The sequence below is a fragment of the Colletotrichum destructivum genome, chromosome 4, assembly GCF_034447905.1.
Source record: "Colletotrichum destructivum chromosome 4, complete sequence".
Taxonomy (NCBI): domain Eukaryota; kingdom Fungi; phylum Ascomycota; class Sordariomycetes; order Glomerellales; family Glomerellaceae; genus Colletotrichum; species Colletotrichum destructivum.
Window position 1 is genome coordinate 4,130,538 of NC_085899.1, and position 20,931 is coordinate 4,151,468.

The window sequence follows — 20,931 nt, forward strand, 5'->3', positions numbered from 1 at the left end:
AATGGAGCTTGGATGTTCAAACTTGTTTGTTGTTGTCATGAATTTTGTGAGACGTGATGTCGTGTTTCTTGTGGCGTTGTTCTATGGCTGACCGGCCGTGATTTTCTTTGATGTCGGTTCATGTTGCTGCCAAACCCTCCCCTTTCAGAGCCTATCACTGCCCCTGACCCTGCTTAGAGGGGAGGGTTTCAGGAAACCAGCCATAAGTCTTGAAGTCCACCTGGAACTCGCCCATGGCCGTTTGTGAGACCTCGACGTCCTCGGCCTCGAGAGCGGCGGCCTGGCTTCGGGCGCCGGAGGGTTGGGAGCTGCAAGAGGAATGGGTGGTCAGTTTGGCGCCTTGAGTGAGAGGAGGGGGGGATAACGGAGGATGGCGAGTGTGTGAATCGTGACTGGAGAGCGGGGTTTACGGACCGCGGCGAGATTGTGCCCTTTGCGTTGATGACGCGCTGCCACGGGACGGTCTCGTTGTTGAAGCGCGAGGCCGGGTCGGTGGGGAGGTGTTTGAGGCAGATGCCGACCTGGCGGGGCCGTTCGGCTGAGATGACATGAGCGAGGCGAACGCGACTGAGAAAAGGGGGGGGGCCAGGGAGTGCAAGGGGGCAGACTCACGGGTCCCGATAAGCCTGGCGATGTGGCCGTAGGTCGTCACCTTGCCGGCGGGGATCTCCTGGACGGCGGTGTATACGGCGTGGAAGAAGGCCTCGGCCTCGTCGGTGCGGGGCATTTTCTTGTTTAATTGGTATTCTCGGCCGGCGGCGGTAAATTGGACTGGAGGAGCGGAGCGGCGCGGTCGATGCGGAATGGGATGCGGCGGTATGTAAGTGAAATGAACAAGGGAATAAGTCGTCGACTCAGATTTGCCTCTGCTTGAAAGGCATAGATCTCCTTATGATTCTGATTGGTCAGCAGCTTCGTCCTTCGGTTGGAGCTACTACTTCGCTGGGGTTGATGGCCATTTGCCTATGTAGATACCACCATGGTGTTGTTAGTGGTTTCGCCATCGCCGCCAACCATGGTCTCCGTTCTTTCTTACCTCTACTGCCTGTGTAGAACGGGAAAACAAGAAGGCAAGATCGATATCGATGACGATAAGGCGAGGAGGCCAAGGGACAGCCGCCCATACATACGTACATACGTACGGTCTGGGCCTACGCCGCACCGCCTGCATATCAACAACCAGTCATGTCCATCCAAGTCAACACCATGGGAAACACAGCCTGCCTCGTTCGTTCTGCAGGCTGCGGTCGCCTTGACCCCTCTTTTAGATCTCCAAGTTGGGTCGCCTCACTTCCATCATATCATGCTCCTCTCCTCCTCTTCCATCCTCCATGTCCACCAGCACACTCCCTCGCAATCATCTATTCATCCTTCCTATCATACATACCATCGTGAAGACAAAACTGTCAAGTCGGTTTAACAGCTCCGTTACCTCAAGGCGGCCACGAGGGGTTCCGGTTACGGTCTCTTGCGATCCAGCATAGTCTCACCTTGCCTACCTGCCACCCGCAATGTCCGACCAGGTCGGCTTCAGCTTCCAGGCCGATGTCGTCAACACGGCCTCTATGGGCCACGTCCTCACCGGACGGCTCCTCAAGGCTCTCAGCGACGGCGGCGTCGACACCTACGCCCTCTGGTCCGCCGTTCAGCTCGGCAAGCTGATTCCGGTCCAGAAGTCGCTCCAAAACACGCTCTACGCCCAGATCGCGTCCAAAAAGACATATCAGTCCGTCCTCTCCAAGGCCCTGAGCATCGGCTGGGGCCACTCGGCGCCTGTTGCGGACCTGGCGCGCACCGTGGCCGGATCCAACGCCATCATCCTCATCGGTGCGCTCGCCACGGGCTGCCAGTCCTTCGCCGCTGCGCAATGCCTCTCGGAGCTGATGTCCATCCACGGGCTCGAGGCCGACACGTTACCAAGCGTAGACGTCCTTAAGGGACTGGTTGGCTACCTTGCCCCGTTCGTTCAAGATCTCGGGTTCTCCAAGGTCGTCCAGCACATTACAAACGTATCGGAAAGAATGATCAGGTCTAAAGGGCAGTCCTGCGGCAATACCGACCCTAGAGGGACAGAACAGGAGGTTCGGCGCATGAAGAGCTTGGGAAGTCCGGGCGCCCTTGCTCGCGCAATCAAGCAGCTCATCCTGACTTCGAAAAAAGGGCAGAGCGACTACATGGTGCTCGAGATGCGCGGGTCCTGGCTCCCGGCGTTTGCTAGTCTCGTACTTGGGATGTCCGTCGAGCTGCGACTCGGGGATCAAATCGTCTGGGCGAGTGGAGGTGATCGAGGAAGCATTAATTTCCAGCTCGACAAAGATGCCGCAGGCCTTTTTGATCATTCGCTTTCAAGAACAGGCCACATAACTCTGAAGATAGAGCCAGACGAGGAAACCGAAAGCTCCCCGATATCGGTCGACTACCTGATTGGAGAAGCTCTCGAGGCTCAATTCCTGAAGAGGCCCGAGATCAACGCCAGTATTGCGAAATCTATCAAAGCTGTCATAGCTGATCTGTCTTTTCACCTCTTTGAAAATACCCAATTTACCCCCGAATTAGAGATGAGTAATGGCAGAGGCCATCGCTTGAATGGCCACTTTGTTGGGATATCTTCTTTGGAGGACACCCTGATCATTATGGGCATTGATGTCAGAACCTCCGTCGAACCTGCGGCTGAGCCGCCCGGTTTGGGTGTGCGTTCGAGTCACATTTGGAATAAGTCTTCAGGACTCATAGACCCAAAGTTTGGCGAGGATTTGGCATCCTGTTGTCATCTTCACTGTTCAAAGCCAACCCCGGACGAGCAAACCCGCGTAGGACCATCTCAAAATGAGAGCTGTATTTGTGAATTCGTTGGACAACTCATCCACGGCTTTACAACAACGGCGCTCGCCTTGGCGTTTTGCAGGTTCGACACAAACCGACTGAGAGTTCAAGAACACGTTCTTGTCGGAGACATAATGACGTTCTGGACACGAGATCTTCAGACATACCTGGGGGAACTTCCAGTATTCTCCAAAGACAGGAAGCTAGAGAACAACGTCTCACACGTGTCGGGACATGAAGATCTCCTGATCCATCTAGGAGAGCTTGTTTGCGCCGATTTCTCATTTGATTGGCTGAACAGTGCTGATCCATATGCAAACTATGAGGAACGAATCTACAGCCTTGGAGTATCAGGGAAACTTTACACAATTTACTACGCCTGTGTAATGACAGATGAATGCTACGACGACCTCGGACGAATGATCGTAATTCAATCTGGTAGAGCGTCGGTGAATGGCGTTTTCCGTAACGCCATTATAGAGAGAGCTCTGCCCGGTATTCGTTGGGGTGTTCGGACCTTGAAGCAAACCACCAGATGTCTGGACACTGTGGCGCTGGCCAGTGGGACATTTCTGGCGCCTCATTGCCGTCCTCCAGAAACCAGGATTTCGATGACCGTCAACCTCAACGAGAGCGTCATCATAGTCCGACTGAAGCTGATGGTCGATCCACAAAAAGCAGTGACGGTGCCCTTCCGATACTGCATCTCTGGGTTTCTCACCGACTGGGCGGTCCCTCGGTGTCAACATCCGACCAACAGACCTTACGAGTTGAAAGGAGATGGGAAGTTTGTTGCCAGCGGGTTCCAGGTAGCCAAGACTAACCAGCAAATCTCCAGGGAGATCCTAGTCTACGCCTTGCAAGGCCGAAAGTTGGAACAGCTTATGATCTGCGGGTTGATGAAAGAGGAAATGGCCAGATTCAGCGGTTATGGAGGGGAAGGTTCCATGTTCTGGCTCGAGTCAATCCCCGGCGTGATTCAACTCACGGCCTGCTTGGAGTGCTGTTTTCAGTGGGGACGAGGTATTGGGTGTGTAGTGATGGGTGGATGAGAGAAGCGGCTGGCCTCGTCACTTTCGGGTCGTCGGTATGCTTACTGAATTCAGCACGTTCAGTTGCTTTTGCCTCCTCCCATTCGAACTTCAATCGATCTTTTACCACAAACCCAACCAAGCCCATACTTGCAATGTCTTTTCTGTCGGGGTGTTGATTGTTGATGTTGAAATTTGAGATTCACTCCGATTGACCAGTCTCAGTGGTTCTTTAAACTGCGTCCTTTCCTACAGATGATTAGGGTGCAGGGCTTCCACATACTGCCAGGCTTTGAACTGGATCTAGGCATGTTGTAGACTCTAGTTGACCGCCATAACCACATTGTGCGTTTCTTGGATGCAGCTAATGATAGCTGAGATGACGGGATGCCTGGACGATGGGCATCCTTGGTCTCGGTGTAGAATAACCCGCGGGCGGGCCCGTCCTGTTAACTTGCAGCCACTAAGATGATGGAATTGGGCTCTAACCATCTCCGAAGTCGCTCCGCGACCGAGCGACCTGAGCCGATGACCCCCGCGTTTTCAACATCGTTCCGGACCCGCCATCCCTTTTGTGCGGGGGGACGGAGGGGGTGCGGTTCGGGTGATGCATTGGAGCTGGGGAAGTCTCACTCCCACTCTTATTGCTCACCCTCACTCTCACCCTCGCTCACACCCTTACCTTTACTCTTGCCTTCATTCTCATGCTCACCCCCTCATCTCATCCACACGAGTTCGCCGTCAGTCTGCCCGGGGAACCCCAAAACAAGCCCCCCGTGAACCACCGTCTTCGCCCCCTCCATCATCACCATGGACGCCTTCCTCAAGTCTCGGGAAACCCGACCTCAGCTGCTCCAGAGCCTCCTGGCGGCCCTCCCGCCGCTGGACCCTTCCCTCGAGGAGTTCCGCGATGTCGCGACCCTCCCCGACGGCTACAAGATCGACCTGCAAATCGTCCGACCGCGCGGCGTCAACGAGGCCAACGGCGGCCGGCCCCTGATCCTGCTGTGGCCCGGCGGGGGGTTCATCGTCGCGGGCGTCGAGCCCACGACGCGGCCGGCGCGCGAGTTCGCGTTCGAGTTCGGCGCCGTCGTCGTCAACGCCACCTACCGCCTGGCGCCCGAGAACAAGTTCCCGCAGTCCGTGAGGGACGGGTACGAGACGGCCGTTTGGCTTTCGCGGAACGCAGGCCGGTTCGGCGCGGATATCGGCAAGGGCTGGGTTGTCGGCGGGTTCTCCGCCGGGGCCAACATCGCCTCGGTCGTCAGCCAGCGATCCGGGGTGGAGGGCCTGGGGATCACGGGCACCCTCCTGGGCATCCCGTTCCTACTCGTCAAGGAGATCGTGCCCAAGAAGTACGCGGCGGAATGGGTCTCCCGTGAGGAGAACGCCACGTGGAGCCCGACGTTCACCAGCGCGGGCATCGAAGACGTGCAGAGGGGCCTTGAGCCGGATATTCGGTCGCCGTGGTTCTCGCCGTTCAACGACGTCGAGGCGATAGCCAAGTCCCCGAGGACCTACATCCAGGTCGGAGACCGTGACCCGCTGAGAGACGATGGGCTCCTGTACGCAAAGGTTTTGAAGGACAACGGGGTCGAGGCGAGGGTCGACAACTACCTGGACTGGGGACACCAGGGATGGAGCATCTTCGCGCCAGCCGATGCACCGGCGGAATTGGGACCCAACACGATGAAGGGGATGCGATGGCTTCTTGGAAAGGAGTAGATCTCGAAGGAGGTTGGGAAAAAGCCCAATATCACACATCATGAGTTAGAACTCCTACAAGCGACTCTGGGATTAATTACGAATGGCATAGAGATGTAGCAATCATCCGTTTCATTCAATGAAGTGATGCAGTACTCGAGGGAAATAATTTAAGATGAGAACTTTGCAAATTCACAGTTACATGTACCTAATGGCTGGCATCAAAACTGGGTCAAAATTGGTTCAGACTCTTAGGCTTGAATTGGGTATCGTAGTTGTATTCATCCAACTCCACGCTAAGCGCAAATTGACGCCCTGCTCCCGCGTTCAAAAGGCAATCGACATCAGATCAGCTGGTGGTAAACGGAGATGCATTAAGTTCTGTATAGGAATCCAGCGACCTTGACATCGTCTCTTGTCCCCCTCCCACCGTTGCCCTCCCAAGTTCCTCTCCCACCAAGAGACGTGGGGGGGCATCTCACGGCATGGCCACCCAGGTGCCGGTCATGAAAGTGAGGGCGGCCGCGCAGACAAAGATGATGTGGAGGGAGGTGTCGAGGGGCTCGGCGGGCGGGATGTTGGAGAACTGCAGGACGGTGCGGATGGTGAAGTTGTTGGCGGCCTCCTGGATGGCGAGGGCGGTCAGGTTGCCGCAGGCCTCGTTGAGTGCGCGGTCCATGATGACGGAGGGCAGCTTGGCGATGGCGGCGTCAAGGACGGCAGCGTTGAAGCTGTTGCCGGCGGGCGAGGCGTCGAAGAAGGTGGCGCGGTAGGTGCTGTTGGCGCCGACGGTGGAGAGGTTGGCGATGCGGGAGTACTCGCCGCACGAGATGGCGGTGGGCTGGCCGGTCGTGGGCGGGGTCTGACGGACGACGAGGGCCTTGGCGAGGGCGCCGTTGGACAGGACGGAGACCGCCAAGAGGATCTGAGCGAGGACGAAGTGGTGCATCTTTTCCGTCTCTTCTTGTCTCGCGTGCGTGTTTTTTTTTTGAGTCTCGGTGCCGTGGACAGTCAAGTCAAATATTAACGACGACAGACTACAGTCGACAGAGCAAGGGTGTGTTGTGTGTAAGTGGCTTGGAAGAACGAGAGGATCTGTGAGACCACCACTACTAGACTTGGAAAATAGAGAGAGAACAACAAATCTTGACACCCCAAAGCTGTAAGTGGCCGGCCACTGAGAAGTGAAAAGAATGGATACGGAAAAACGAAATAGGAAAAGGAAAAAAAAAAGTAGATTGAGTCGAAAAAATGAGGGAGAGCGGCAGCAGGCACCAAAAAGAGGGAAGACAAGGAAGCCCGCGTGGTTATATGTGCCCCACGATGGACACAAGAATACATGGAAGAGGGGGGGGTGGTGGTGGTTCTTGTCAGTGTGTCAGTGTGTAAGCGTGAGAGTGAGTGGTAAGTGAGTGTGTAAGTGTGTGCGTGCAAGGGGCTGAGACGAGATGACACATTTGGGACCTCAGATCAGACGGTCTGGTGTCTTGGATCAAGCCTGCGCTAAGAATGCTCAGGGACGCACATGGCTAAGCCTTTTTTTCTCTGTGGGGGTTTGAGACGCTGGTGCTTCTGCTGATTTCTGTTGACGAGACGAAAGTGGTCTTTTTTGTTGTGATGGACGAATAGAGACTTGGATTGAGTTTCCATGGACTCTTCAGCGCGCAATCCATCTCGGAGTTGTCGGTCGAGTGAGTTAGTTCTTCAAGATGGATCACCAACCCAAGCGACACAGATCGATCGTCTCACGTTTTCTCCTCAATATGCACAGACCAGTCAGTCAGTAGTCGACAGCGATAATAACACACGGACGAGTGGTCCGGCAGCGGGCCCATCCTGTTTGATCCTCCTCCAGCATGACGGTTTGCTGTTCCTTGGTGGCTAGCCCAGCCCAGCCACCCACAACCAGTACAGTTTGACAAGTCCAGGGAATCAGGGAATCGATCAAGCCAGGGGACAACGACTCGGCCGAGGACCGTTCTCCTTTATGCTCTGTTGACGTGCCGTGTCATTGACACTCACGACAGACAGGTGGATTGGCAGCCGCTAGGGCCATAGCTAATCGGGCACACACACACAATCTCTCTCCCCTTTTCAAGTCCATAAGTCCCAAAACAATGGTGTCGTCAAGTCTCATCATTCATTAATCATATGGATGGATGCATCCCTGGTGTCCCAGATTCTTGTCCAAGGAAACCCCCCCTCCCCCCCCATCCCCTTAAGTTATGTGATCCCAACCCTCACTCTCCGTGCATCCCCGCGTCCGGCGCCGCCCCCCTCACGGCTCTTGTCCGACTTTTCCCCTGCACCGGCTTCTGCAACTTGCCGCCGAGCGCGCCGAGGCTCAGCGGCTTGGGCTCGACGGGCACGATGCCGCACTTGATGCTCATGCTCGCGAAGAAGCCGCCGACGGGCCGCAGCTCGTCCTGGAACACGGCCACGTTGGAGAACGCCGTGCACCGCTCGCCGCGGAACAGCCTCGCCTCGCACCCGTCCGCCTTGTTGCCCGCGAAGATGCCGCACTGCGCCGTCCCGGGCAGGTTATAGCACTGCCCGTCGCGCGTCGTGAAGGTCGGCTGTCTCGATGCGTCGGCCGGCAGCGCCATGTCGACGAAGGGGGACCCGCGGCACGTCTTGACGCCGGGCGCGCTCGGGAACAGGCGGACCGTGATGGGGATCGGGGGTTTGACTTCTTGTTGTTGTTGTTGTTGTTGTTGTTGTTGTTGTTCTCCATGTGGCGTCGAGTTGCTGGGTATGGTCTTGTCGCCCTGGTCGGCCGTCGCGATCGGTTTCGGGAGGGACAGCGGCGGGTCTTCGCGGTCGACGACTTGGGGCATCGCGAGGGCCGCCGAGACGAGCCAGGCGGCCACGAAGGAGGCTCGCAGTAGTGGAGCTGACGATAGACGCATGGCTTTGGATCCTGACGAGAAGAGGACGGAGTGGTCTGCGAGTAGTTGAAGAGACTCAAGTCTGCGTCGACTCAACGCCAACGCTTGAACTTTTGTTTGACCAAACACACACATAAGCACACACTCACACACAAAGTGGGTGAGTGCTAGCATATGTACGGAATGCTAACTCCAAGTGTCAAGATCAGCCAAGCTGCATCACCCACGTTTCAGACCCGACTCTGCTGGCCCAAATGCACGGATACTCGCTCGGTGCATCAGACATACTTGTTAGTCACATGGCGTTGAAACACTCACCAAAGCGGAAAAGAGACTTCGGTACATGAATAATGCCCTCTAGGCTCACACTTGGCTGACCGTTTATTGACCGTTGGGCTGACTGTGAACATGAAAACATGCACTTGGGTGATTGAATTAGAAGATATAATGAGGGTTGTCATCCTCTCCGGCCGTTTCTCTCTCCATAACTGAGCAGAGTCTAGACCGGCCATATGTAACAGCAACAGCAACAACAACAACAACAACAACTCTGGTATCAGTATCTATGTCTTGGTGAAGAACAACCGCTGCGCACTCGTCCTCGTCCTCGTCGCTCGTACAAATGTATAACAGCAACAGCAACAGCCATCCCGTCTAACCACTCTTGATGACCGAGTTCGCCGGCGACGTCTGGCCCTCGCTCTTGCTCTCGGCGTTCAGGATGGCGCTCTCAACAGCGGCGGCGATGTCGATGTGGAAGAAAGGCCTGTTCATGCCCTGCACGGCGGCGAGCTTGCCGTCGCCGCGGCCCACGACCTGCGCCGCGCCGTCGGTGTTGCCCTTGCTCGGCGAGATGACGTCCTCCTCCTCGTCGCGGCTGCGCGGCGCCGCGACGTGCGGCTCGTGGCCCGAGCCCGAGTCGACGGGCGCGAAGCTGTAGATGGGCTTCCACCGGCCCAGGTTGTTCTCATCCTTAGGCGAGGGGAAGCCGAAACCGGCGGCGGCGAGGGCGCGGCGCGTCCAGCGGTTGTTGACGTTGGCGAAGTGCCACTCGACCACCTCGGGCTCGGCGTAGTGGTCCAGCTGGTTGCGCACGTCGATGAGGCCCTGGATGGACGTGACGTCGATGTTGTTGACGGCCGAGCAGTCGAGGATGATGGCCCGGACGATGGGGCGGTTGTCATCCATGTCGATCTTGGCACCACGGCGCGGGCCGGGGTCGTTCCAGGGACGGTCCTGCGGGTGGATGTCAGTCAGATGTCTCATGTAAAGAGTGTCTTTAAATTTTTTAAATTTTTTTAACAACTTACACCAAGCTTCTCGTACCGGTCGAGGATCGTTCGGCGGGCGTGCTTCTGGACGTACGCGACGAGGCCGTCCATGTAGTGCGCCTGGTTGGTGTAGTTGAAGCCCTCGCCGAAGCGGTAGACAAAGACTCCCGGGTAGGGGCTCTGCACGTCGATGTTGGGGTTCGTTCCATCGTCCTTGGCGAGCGGCACGTAGGCCTCGCGCGAGGGGATCTCGATGGCCTCGCCTTGGTCGTTGAAGGGGACACCCTTGCCGGTCGTGTCCTTGGTGGCGCGGTAGACGCGGACGCGGCCGAGGAAGTGGCCCTTGGCCTTGGCGAGACGCACCAGGAGGAGCGCGGCCGAGGCACACATGGTCAGGTAGATGCCGTTCTCAATGTTGGTGAAGATGGTGAGCAGCACGCCGGCGAAGAAGATGAAGACCTCGAGGGGCGACACCTCCCAGAACTGGTACACGACCTTGGGCGGCGTGATGAGGTCGCCGACGGCGTGGATGATGAGGCCGGCGAGGGTGGCCATCGGGATGTAGAAGAAGACCGACGTCAGGGCGTAGAGGGCCAGGAGAACGATGACGGCGGTGAAGATACCGGCGAGGGGCGTGCGGACGCCGGCCTTGGACTTGATGGCGGTGCGGGAGAAGGATCCGGTGGCCGGGTAGGCGCCGAGGAAGGGCCCGAACAGGTTGGTGAAGCCGACGGCGACCAGCTCCTGCGAGGGGTTGATGACGTAGTTGTTGACGCGGCCGAAGGACTTGGAGATGGCGATGTGCTCGATGATGAGGACGATGATGGTGACGGGCAGATCCGGGGCGATGGCGGACAGCAGCTCCGTGTCGATGTTGGGGGCGCCGGTGTGCTGGAAGCCGCTGGGGACCTTGCCGAGGATCTTGAACTTGGCCTTCTTGGCGTTCCAGTTGACGTGGCGGTTGACGAGCCAGCTGATGAGGACGTAGAGCAGGATGACAAAGGCCATGCGGAGGGTGGACATGAAGAACCAGAACTTCTTGCGGTGCGGCTGGCGGTTCGACATGACACTGCAGAAGGAGCGGATGGCGTAGAGCAGGAAGAGGGCGGACAGGCCCATGGCGGCGTCGATGCGGGCCGTGGGCAGGGCCTTGAGCAGGTCGATGATGACCTCGTACGTCGGGTTGCGCGTGTTGACGCCCTGCAGGCCGAGGAGGGCCGGGATCTGGCCGGCGGCGATGCTGACGGCGGCGCCCGTCATGAAGGAGGTGATGGCCACGAGCGGGATGAACTCGACGATCCAGCCGAGCCGGACGAGGCCGATGAAGAGCAGCACGGCGCCCGAGATGACGGCCAGGGCCTGGGCGATCTGCGGCCCGCCGTACTGCGGGTGCGAGTCCTGCACGCGCAGCACGATGTTGCCGACGAGCTGCGACATGACGGCGACGGTGCCGATGGTGATGTCCTTGGACGTCGCGAAGGCCCAGTAGAGGATGAAGCCGACGAAGGACGTGTACAGGCCGTACTCGGGCGTCAGCTGCGCGAGGAGCGCGTACGCCATGCCCTGGGGGATGACGACGAAGCCGACCGTGACACCTTGGGAGACAATGTCAGCCACGGGACATGGGGAAAGGGGGGGTTTGTTGTTTATCATGAATGTTGTTCATCACCGAGTGAACATGTGTGTGTATATGTGTATGTATGTGTACGTGTATTTATGTGTGTGTACTCGAGGGGGGGAAGTGATGGAAACGTACCGGCAATGACATCTCCCAACAGCCATGTCGCGTTGTAATGGAAAATCCAGGACCAGAAGGGGAACAGGCTCTTGAGGTAGGCGACGGCGCCGTGGACCGTCGGCCGGTGGGCATGGAGGAACTCGGCGACGGTGGGCTCTCTCTCCTCGTACTGCTCGACGGACTGGAAGGAGGCGGCGGCGGACTGGACGACCTCGGTGGGCTCGTTACGGTACCGGGCGTCGACATCGATGCCAAGGCCCTTGGCCAGCGTTCGTCCGACGTTGCTGGGCATGGCGGGTGTCCTTGTGAGACGAATGTCCCGAGGCGGGGGGAGGAGAAGGCGTGGATGTTGTTGCCTCTGTTTCTTTCGACCGGTATTGTCACCAAATTTATGGACTGGACTGATACTAGGAACGAACAAGTTGAAGGGGAGCGAAAGAGAAGAATCAAGACCACGACGACACACAGAGGGAGAGGCGGGCGTGTGTGTGTGCGTGTGTGTGTTGTTGTTCAGGAAAAAGGGAGATGATGCTTGCCTGGCCAAAAGACGGAGGGGCCACGAAAATACGACGATGGGACACGGCCGGGCACTGAACCTTATATGCGATGCGGCGACAAGGTCAGGAAAGACGACAGAGGACCCGTCATGATGCTATTCCCCTCTTGGAGAGCGAGAGGAAAAGCTTGGCCGCGTCGCCAAGAAGCATGGCTTTTCGGATCGCCCAGGTCTCGCCAAGGGACTTGGGATTGGTGCCCTGTTGGTGTTACACAACACAACAACTCCCACATGCCGCCGCCGCCGCCTTGAAGGGGGGTGGGAAGGGAAGGGAAAGGGAAGGGAAGGGAAGGGGGGTGTGTGTGTGTGTGTGATATACGAGTAGTGTGTATCCGTAGTGTCTATGTTTCTATGAGTGAGTGTGTGAATTGCAAGCCATCTTCTGACGACATTCCCAATCTTGATGGCGTCGCATCGGGGTGGGCACACTCTTTGTTTTCCCCTTGTGATGTTTGTCTTTCTCTCCATCTATCTGTCTGTGTGTCTCCTCTTCCTCTTCCTCTCCAGGAGAGATTTGGGGTTTAGGAGCCTGGCCCAGGCGGACGCACGCTGTTTCTGCCACTACTGTACTCTATCCAGCTCACCGGGAAGGGATGGTCCATGTTCTAGCGTAGTGTCTTTTTCCCCCTCGTTCATGGCGTGGTGTGTGAGTGTGAGTGTGCCATTACCGGCGGAAGACCAGGCCACGCCGGGGAGGACAGGGAGGGGGGTGGATGGATGGGGGCGGCGGGGCGGACACAGGTTAATTACAGTACATACAACCCTATCTCTCTCTCTCACTTACTCACTCTCTCTGCATCTTGAACCGAGCTAATTGTTAAGGGTCCTGTTCTGCGGGTAGTAACTGTTTTTGGACGACTGGCAAGCTGTGCCGCGTATGTATTTCTGCAGGTAGATAGATAGATGAGCAGAATACGTCCTCGATTGTTGTGGAATGCGCGCACAGAATACAGGGGAGCACCAATCAATCTCTCTCTGTCTCTCTTTTCCTTTCTCTCACTCTACTTCTCTCCCGCTCTTCTGGTAATGCTCGCCACGGGCTACACGCGTTGGAACGCACATACTTGGTGGCCGCCCTCTCGCCCGGCCGGGATCCTGACTCTCTCGGTGGGCGTGGGGGCGGCGGGCGGCGGCTGGAGAAAGCTGTCAAAAAAGCAATTGCGCCGTCCAATTCTGCGTCGGCCGGGGCTGACCTTGATTCGGCATGTGCCATGTATCTGTACATGCAGCCCGACTTACAGGACTGCGCGGCTAACGAGCTGTGCTGGCGTAACATTGAGACGGCAGAGATACACACGGACGGACTCGGCCGACTTTGACCAACTGACGAACGGACTGTTTCTCTTGTGTTTTTGCCTCTCTCCCATGTCTTCGCCTCTCCAGACGACTGTCCAACCTCGTGGGACCCGAGATCAACTCCCAGATCACTCGGTGTGTGCGTGTGGCGTCTTCAGCTTCTCTCGACCGTCCATCCTTGGAACCGATGGTATTGTAGTGTAGAAGAAGGACTGCTAGACTAACAGCGTTCCAGACCAGCTTTGGTCCTCGGGATGTCTGGGAACGTTGGAAAGGCCGGGGTTATATCGTGCAGGCAAACTAGTAGACGGCCGAGAGAAACTCTACCAGAGGTCACTTCTCCGCGGCGGCATTGCGAGAGGCCGTTGGCTGCATCCATACGACGGGCACACGTCTTATTCCATATGGGTCTCTTTTTTTGGTACAGATTGCACATCTTCACCCTCCCTTTCTCTCTCTCTCTCTTTCCCTCTCTCTTTGTACACCTTCCTGATAGTGCCATTTGCCTCCCCAGCATGCTGGGGCAGAGGCCCTCCCATTAAGCTTAAATGCCAGACGGTTTGCCCGTCACTGCCGTCACGTTCGCCTCCGCGATGCCGTGTCTAGCGTTGCCTGTGCTTCTGTGTGTGACCCAGATGTCCTGCCGAAGACCCGAGAGATGGGAGAATCGACAAATGTCACTCACTGACGGGCCAGTCTGCTACCACCAATCTTCTTTTTACCCCCCCTCCTTCTTTCTACTCCAGAAGCCCAGCAGGGGGTGGGATGGCGGGGGCAAAAGCGACGCCTCCCCCCGCCCAAAAAAAAAAAGCCAAAGAAGACTGGTCCCCGTCTCGTCTGTTTCTTTAGGCTCTTCTGGGGCTGAGAGAAGTTTGGTGGAAGGAGGTGGGTGGTGGGAGTCGTGGGGTGGCCGACATGCATGAGTCTGTGAGGAGACACTTGGAGCTTACAGGAGGGAGGAGAAAAAAAAAAGAAAACAACGGGGCTCGGGAAGCATATTGGACGATGGTGTTGAGCACGCCATCCTTGGCGTAAATGAGACCAGCGTTAAAAGGATCCTCCCCGATTCCAAAGGGGGGGATGGGATCATGGATCATCCGCGCCAAACAAACAAAACCGAGAAGCCCAGAGAGAAGACTTGTTTCTCTGCCTTTTCCCCCCGAACTTTGGAAGTCTTCGGCGACGCCCATGTCTCTTTTCTGAAGGGCGAGGTCCCCCTCTGGTTACCTTGGTTCTGATTGTATCTTGTGTTTGTCTCGTCCTCCTCTATCGGAGCATGGTCTCGATGCTAAGGTTTCCGTAATCTCTGTCCACTCTGTCTGCGTGTCTCTCATCATTCACTCTCTTCCTTTATGCTATTCCCAAAAAGGTGTCCCCCCCCTACACCCATCCTTCTTCGTAAAGAGATCTTGCGCCCGCGCCCAGACGTCCTAACCTTCCCTCCGTCGAAGCCGGAAGGCTTGAGTCGCGAGCTTGTCGTTGCTTGTTCAGCCTGGGCATCGCGCGGGAAGACGCCCAGTCCAGCTAGCCAAGACGGAAAGTATGAAAAACTCTTCACAAGGAGTGTACGATCAGGCCCGGCAAGGGTTAGACTAGACGGGACTGCTCTTGGTAAAACCTCTTGGTCTCTCCACAAACAGCAACTTGTCACGCGATTATTTGGGAGGAAGGGGGAGGGGAGCGGAAACGGTCGAGTGGATGTGATACAGAAAAATGGAAGAAGATGGGCGAGTCTCGAGCTGCAAGTTTTCCGAGGTCCAAAGTGTCTTGGGACCCCGTCACTTTGAGTTTTATGAGCTGACAGAGTTTTTCCTCCCGTCGAGTCCAGTGCCCCGGGGGGTGTTCATCAATTAAGCCAAGGGGGCACGACTTTGGGACTATTACGAGAATGTATCGAAGCATGAATCACGGAAAGCGTGGGATGGGATGGGATGCAATGTCACCTCCCGCCGTGTGTCCCAGCTGAACGGGAGAGACTCTGGTTCAAGCATGCATGCCCGGGCTGGCGAGATCGCTTTAGGCTCGAACTTGGACTCCTCCCCCAAAGAAACCCGAGACATAATCCATCCTCCTGCTCCCTCCCCCCCCCCCCCCCCCCCCCCCACCCCGGGCATGCCTATGGCAGCAGAGCCGTGCGTGCGTGGTGGTGAAGGCCCTGTAAAGGGTCGTTCTCACCCAGTCTATCGGCGCCATGCGCATGTAAATGTGATGTGCGCGCATGGATATTCCCTGGTTGTTCTGACGAGCGGCAACCTGTGATCACTAATAGACCATGGTCGATCGATGATATGGCGTGCCGAGTTGTCGAAGCTCTTTGGCCCGTCGCCCACGCTGACTTCGGGCTGAAGATCACGAACCGCATCACTTGTCGAAGCTAGGGCAGCGTCGACTTTGGTGGCGGAGGTGGCCCAGAACGCAATAGATCGCCGCGATTCACTCGCCGCAGCTTATCAGGCGGCGCTCCTCAAAGGAAATAAAAGCGCGACGGAGATGATGTTGATTCCCTGAAAGAAGATGTCGCCATACGCTTGGGTTCTGAGCCACTTCGGCCGGCTCTCACCCGGAGATGCGATCATCTCTCTCTTCATCTGCGCCTCGCCCTTACATGTGTGCCACCATCCATCCATCAGGGATATCTGACCTAGCAGGGGAGGCCGGGGGTGCAAAGAGAGATGGTATGGGGGACGGGAGGAAGTAAAAGGAAAGGAAAGGAGGAACCGTGGAATGGGGGCAATGAAAGTGCGAATGGTGATTTCTTCAAATGTCTGTACGGCCGCATGCATGCGCGCTCATCCCGCGCGTTGGTGACTAGACAACTCACATACACACACCCCCTCCCTGAATCCTTTTTTTTTTTTACCCTTCCTCAAACCACATCCCGTGAGCTGTGCCAGATATCATAGCACAAGCCTACGAGGGTTGATGAGATGCCACGGTGAGTCAAGTCAGGCTCAAGGAAGCCATCGACACCGGCTGGACCCTCGTCAGTCTTGGATCTCGGCCATCGCCGCGGAGGCTTCGATCGTTGACACGAGAGAGGCCATCACCATGACCAGCGATGACCGGGATCGCCGCGACACATAGGTCTTTCTGCATTCTCCAGAGCCCAAAGGGAGTGAGCGAGTGCTCGGCGTCCGTCAGGATGCGCATCTAGATGATGCTGGATCTCGCCACAGAGTTCATAGGGGGACCAGACGTGGGAAGAAAAGAAACCCCCAACTCGCTCATCGGTTCTCTGCCGAGAATGGGCTCTGCCGTCTGGATGGCCCCTCCCCTCTAATGCAAAGCACGAGGGTTCAGAAACACCCACCCCTTCCTTTCCCTTGGTGGAAAGGGGAGCCCACGGCTCTGGTCCCGGCGACGACTGCATCCTGCACGAGCGAGACAGGCAAAGAGGCCGCCTCGGATGGCTGCACCCTTCTAGAAAGCTGCGCCGGTACTCCATGTACGTGCTGTATGTGCCTTCACTCACGTAAAGTAACTGACTAGGGCCGGGGGGAGAAGGAAGGGGGGGAGGGATGGGACAGACTGTCAGCGGCCTTTCGAATACGCCAAGAGGCCGTCTCGGTGTCTCTGCGAGCACGTCATCGCCAGTCGGGCGAATGAAGCCGAGTCTGTGTGCTTTCGGAGCGAAGCGGCCCAGAAAAAAATTGTGGCAGAGAGCCCGAGTCTTCCTGGCGAACAGCCCATGACGGTGGATACATGGAACCAAGAGTTTCTGCAAATCCGCGGTCAGCAGATTTTTCTTCTTCTTCTTCGGGTTCAGCATCCGGGGGTGCATCATTTGCCTGGTTGAATGAGGCTCTGGGACGTCGCCCGGATTCCCCGTTCTTGGCGGGCCGGTCCGAGGCCTGTCGCCGTTCCGGCATCGGGAGGAGGGGAAAATAGTCTCGGGCTCCTGGTGGCCACCATCCTCTGGGTTTCCACTTCCCACTTCTTTGCACGTTGGCCGTCATTGGCGGGTATACAGTTAATTGAGTCCGTTTGGCTGTCTACTACGAGTCTGTTTTGACCACACAGGGATACCAAGAGCGTAAGGTACTGAAGAAGCGTGAGAGTGGGTAGCACTGCTTAGACCGTCACTTCTCCTTGTCAGTATTACGGACATTGTCTTCATTGACCCCTCCCACATACCGATTCGAATAAAAAGCCTTGGTGTGACACAAGTTGCCGACTATCACTACCTCGGCGGAGGTGTCAACTAAGTAGCTACGATCATGCTCGAGTCCGTTCAAACTGCTGCCCTAACTTTCGGTCAGATGGCTAACCAGGAGGCTGGGACTTTGATTCCTTATCTTTGTCTCTCTCAAATCGATGAGGCCATCTTGTCGGAAGAAAATGGCCAGCAGCCTTCCAACTCGGATCCTTTTCACCGAGCTAACCAAGAGTAGGCGACTGCATGCTTCCATGATCAGAACAAATCGACAACGTAGTGGCAAACGTCGAATTTGAGAGCACGACTACCGGGATGGGCCTTCCGCAAGACAGCCTCTTTCCACGACAGCAAACTTTCTACGGCGTGTTTGCCTTGGCTCCATTTATCAGAATGTTGAAACTGTTGGTCTTGGTGGAGACTTCCTCATAGTGACCGTAATTTCTAACGGCGTTGATAGATATTGGGTCAAAACTGAAGCGGCAGAACTTGAATTTTCATCTCTGACCGTGACGAACTTTGCCGTCCTAGCAAGCTCTATTGGCCTCTCTATTCCATCAGAAGTTTCACGCTGGCACGACTTGTAATTGATGGTCGCGGAGGCGGCTTGACTCGGCCCCCAGCCACCATGAGGCGAAAGACCGAAAAGATAACCGACACGATTAAAATCTCACCCAATGATAGCACCGTCCTCCACCTCAGGGGTGGCATTGATATTGCGCAAGACGAGCTAGAGAGGTAAAGGGGCTAGCGAAGCGCCAAGATCCGAGTGGGCTGGCGTGAAGTTGCCAACGCGATCGGCGCGGCAGTTGCACGTGTTAGTGCCATCGTAGATGCACGCGCGTGTTGACGGAGTCCAGACTGGCCCAGGACTCTGCACAGGTGGTGGAGAATGAGACCAAGCCGAAGTCCGTTTCTGCGGCTGCGGCTCCTTCGTCTGTCTAGGTGTTGGGAACCTTCTGGCTGGGAGTAGCAACCTCTTACTTACCAACAATGAATCATGAGCTGAAAGACTGAGTATGTTATTCAACCAGTTACGCTTGGTTCCAAAATCAGCCGGGAGTATTGAGCTTCTATCAAATCAATCTTTCTTAGGGCGATCCATCGCCAGCCCACGCTCTTACTATGGGCTTTTGCGGAGCAGACCACGATAACTCGGGCAGATGGGTGAAAGCAGATATCGACATCTTGACCTGCAGGCCTCTTGTTCAACGCCGCGTGTGTTGAGACTGGCTTGACTATATTAGCATCAAATGCTACATCTGCAGCGCTGGCAGTGGTGTTCTCCTTTCATGGCAGCTAGTCATCCTGCTTGAGATGCTTGGCAAGATCTCCATTGTAAAACCCGACCATCAACCTGCTTGATGAGCCTAGTGATGATTGTGGAAATGGATGTCACGCAGGGGGTCTTCGGCCATGACTGCCGAGAAGCAGTATCGTTGTCTTCAACGAGCGGTTTGCCATATAGACACCCTTGATCGCCGCCGACGACGATGGAAACATCGTCACAATGGTATGAGTCTTGCCAGACAAGCAGGTTGAGCGGTGCGGAGATGGGCTCAGAACTCGCCGTCGCTGACCCCGCCAGTGACGAGAGCCGAGACCACGAGGTGGGTAGTGGAGCATATTCCGTACTCTTTCCCAGTTATGGCGGATCGGCCGCGCGGTCGCCAAGGGAATGGAAGGTGAAGGAAGTCGACAGCGTTGCGGAGACGCTGATTGAGAAGCGCGGAAGTCGCGGAAGAGCGAAGATTACCTGGAAGGGACCGTGGCAAGCATTGAGACTGTGCTTTTGAAGAGCCGGACAATGTTCGAGGGTGTAGATATGTACGGTTCGAACAAAACCAATCTTTCTGCCACGTAGGATCACAGTGGCTTCGCCGAGATTTGCTTCCCAAGAGCTGACAAGCTCCTGGTGTTAGTGTTCGTACGTTTGCTAGCTATGTGTCAGAAGAGGTGGGAAAAGGAAGAATGTAAAGAGAACTGATGGTACTTGTACCGGACTTTCACACGATCATTGATTATCATTCCAGTACACCCATGTTATCAGCACGCCAGAGAACATGTTTAGATCTTAATTACGTCTCGGGTTGTGGCCAGAAATCATCGGTCTGGCTCTCGTGTTTGGGTTTGGCAATGGTAGACCCAAGTCTTTTTAGCGTTAACTACATCAGGAACAAACCATGTGGCAACTTCGGAAGCCTGAAAGCATCTGGCGAGTTCGACAAGGACACATTCATCGCCACGTTAGCAATTCGTCCTGAAACTTGAAGGAGCGTACTTAACCAGCAAGCCCCTGCACAGAGAAGATGCCAAACTCGATAAGCTCAAGCATGTCCTCAAAAGTCCAAGATGGTCATCCAAGTTGCCAAGAATAGCTTGGTTCCAAAACAGCAAACATGAAGCCCGCCGAGGCAGCTGGGCATAGCCTTGCTCAATGAAATAAGCGCCGAGATGTGGACGCGAGCGTAAGGTTCATAGACTCTGCCTCGATCGCAAAGTGGCCCAGCTCATGGCCCAACAGAACATCAGCGGCATGATAAAACGCGAACCATTCCAAAGTCTACACTTTTGAAACGATTGGGAAAGTTCGGACAACACACATAATGCCTGAGACGCCACTGCCATGAACGCATGCGACAAGAGTCACTGTCAGGAGTTGGTGTTTGTGGTCAGTGACTATATCGATACTTGTTGGCAAAAACAAGATCAAGGGGTTTAGGAAGATGATGTTATCTGACGCAGTCCTTTTTCTTCCAGTATCCTGTGAAAAAAAGCCGGACAACAGGCTTTGTTTATGAGAAGGACCGGGAGCAACCTCACGAACGTGGAAGCGCGAAGCACCAAATTCAACTGTCGTTCGTCTCATTTCGGCGACCTACATCTTCCTTAAACGGAAAACCAACCCGCAGTACAACAACGGACACCCGAGGGGACGCCGTTACTCTCGCGGACAATGGCGGCGACCGCGAACCATAACTTCACCGACTGACCCGACCTGGGAGGAAACGAAGGCCAAGAACATGTCCAAAGTTAAAGAAGGGATGAATGTTTCTGGTTTGAAACGTTTGAGTTTACGAACACACGCCTGCTTCCGCCTCCATTGTTAGTTTCCGCAGCGGCTTCTTGCTTGTCGGTGCTAAGACGTCGGTCCAAGCGGACGTTCGATCAATGCGACGCGTGAGAAGAGAGAATGTGACTCGACTGCCGCGGACAAACTCAGCCGAAAAGAAGCTTTTGTGGAAAGAAAGATGGAATTTAATGCAACCACGATGAAAAGCCATAATCAATCTGCTTATTCCAGTGAGAAAAGGTTCCCACAGAGTTGGGGCGGCTGATGAGTGACAACCGTTTTGCCGTGCGCCATGACGTTGGATGACCGCCTCATGTTGCCCTGCAGGACGGCCTCGGGGGATCTTGGAAGAAACTCTGCAAGCGACTTGAGACTATGTCAGCTTTGACATTTTTCGT

General features: G+C 55.9%; 6 protein-coding genes across 6 annotated transcripts; 2 read left to right on the forward strand and 4 right to left on the reverse strand.

The window, feature by feature from the left end:
* CDEST_07197 (Putative methylated-DNA-[protein]-cysteine S-methyltransferase, DNA binding protein) lies at positions 1-727 on the reverse strand (the record flags this gene model as incomplete). Its single annotated transcript, XM_062923356.1, has 3 exons — positions 1-308; positions 415-538; positions 613-727. The coding sequence occupies 3 exons, from the start codon at positions 725-727 to the stop codon at positions 155-157; spliced, it is 393 nt and encodes a 130-aa protein (XP_062779407.1). The 3' UTR covers positions 1-154.
* A 592-nt stretch (positions 728-1,319) lies between these two features.
* CDEST_07198 (uncharacterized protein) lies at positions 1,320-3,956 on the forward strand. Its single transcript, XM_062923357.1, has one exon. The coding sequence runs from the start codon at positions 1,512-1,514 to the stop codon at positions 3,873-3,875; it is 2,364 nt and encodes a 787-aa protein (XP_062779408.1). The 5' UTR covers positions 1,320-1,511; the 3' UTR covers positions 3,876-3,956.
* A 562-nt stretch (positions 3,957-4,518) lies between these two features.
* CDEST_07199 (Putative alpha/beta hydrolase-3) lies at positions 4,519-5,715 on the forward strand. Its single transcript, XM_062923358.1, has one exon. The coding sequence runs from the start codon at positions 4,665-4,667 to the stop codon at positions 5,577-5,579; it is 915 nt and encodes a 304-aa protein (XP_062779409.1). The 5' UTR covers positions 4,519-4,664; the 3' UTR covers positions 5,580-5,715.
* Positions 5,716-6,036: 321 nt separating this feature from the next.
* CDEST_07200 (uncharacterized protein) lies at positions 6,037-6,507 on the reverse strand (the record flags this gene model as incomplete). Its single annotated transcript, XM_062923359.1, has 1 exon — positions 6,037-6,507. The coding sequence occupies one exon, from the start codon at positions 6,505-6,507 to the stop codon at positions 6,037-6,039; it is 471 nt and encodes a 156-aa protein (XP_062779410.1).
* A 1,291-nt stretch (positions 6,508-7,798) lies between these two features.
* On the reverse strand, positions 7,799-8,467 carry CDEST_07201 (uncharacterized protein; the record flags this gene model as incomplete). The annotated part of the gene is made up of 1 exon (XM_062923360.1): positions 7,799-8,467. The coding sequence occupies one exon, from the start codon at positions 8,465-8,467 to the stop codon at positions 7,799-7,801; it is 669 nt and encodes a 222-aa protein (XP_062779411.1).
* A 369-nt stretch (positions 8,468-8,836) lies between these two features.
* On the reverse strand, positions 8,837-12,044 carry CDEST_07202 (Putative SLC26A/SulP transporter, STAS domain, sulfate anion transporter, STAS domain superfamily). The gene is made up of 3 exons (XM_062923361.1): positions 11,474-12,044; positions 9,757-11,312; positions 8,837-9,682 (listed from the first exon to the last, which is right to left on the reverse strand). The coding sequence occupies exons 1-3, from the start codon at positions 11,745-11,747 to the stop codon at positions 9,101-9,103; spliced, it is 2,412 nt and encodes an 803-aa protein (XP_062779412.1). The 5' UTR covers positions 11,748-12,044; the 3' UTR covers positions 8,837-9,100.
* Between the last annotated feature and the right edge of the window lie 8,887 nt (positions 12,045-20,931).

Excerpts from the sequence above, each read along its gene's own strand:
- CDEST_07202 (XM_062923361.1), bottom strand. The coding sequence starts at position 11,747 with ATGCCCAGCAACGTCGGACGAACGCTGGCCAAGGGCCTTGGCATCGAT. Across the intron at positions 11,313-11,473 it reads GTTGGGAGATGTCATTGCCG|GTGTCACGGTCGGCTTCGTC; the intron begins GTACGTTTCCAT and ends TTGTCTCCCAAG. Across the intron at positions 9,683-9,756 it reads ACCGGTACGAGAAGCTTGGT|GACCGTCCCTGGAACGACCC; the intron begins GTAAGTTGTTAA and ends ATCCACCCGCAG.
- CDEST_07199 (XM_062923358.1), top strand. The coding sequence starts at position 4,665 with ATGGACGCCTTCCTCAAGTCTCGGGAAACCCGACCTCAGCTGCTCCAG.
- CDEST_07198 (XM_062923357.1), top strand. The coding sequence starts at position 1,512 with ATGTCCGACCAGGTCGGCTTCAGCTTCCAGGCCGATGTCGTCAACACG.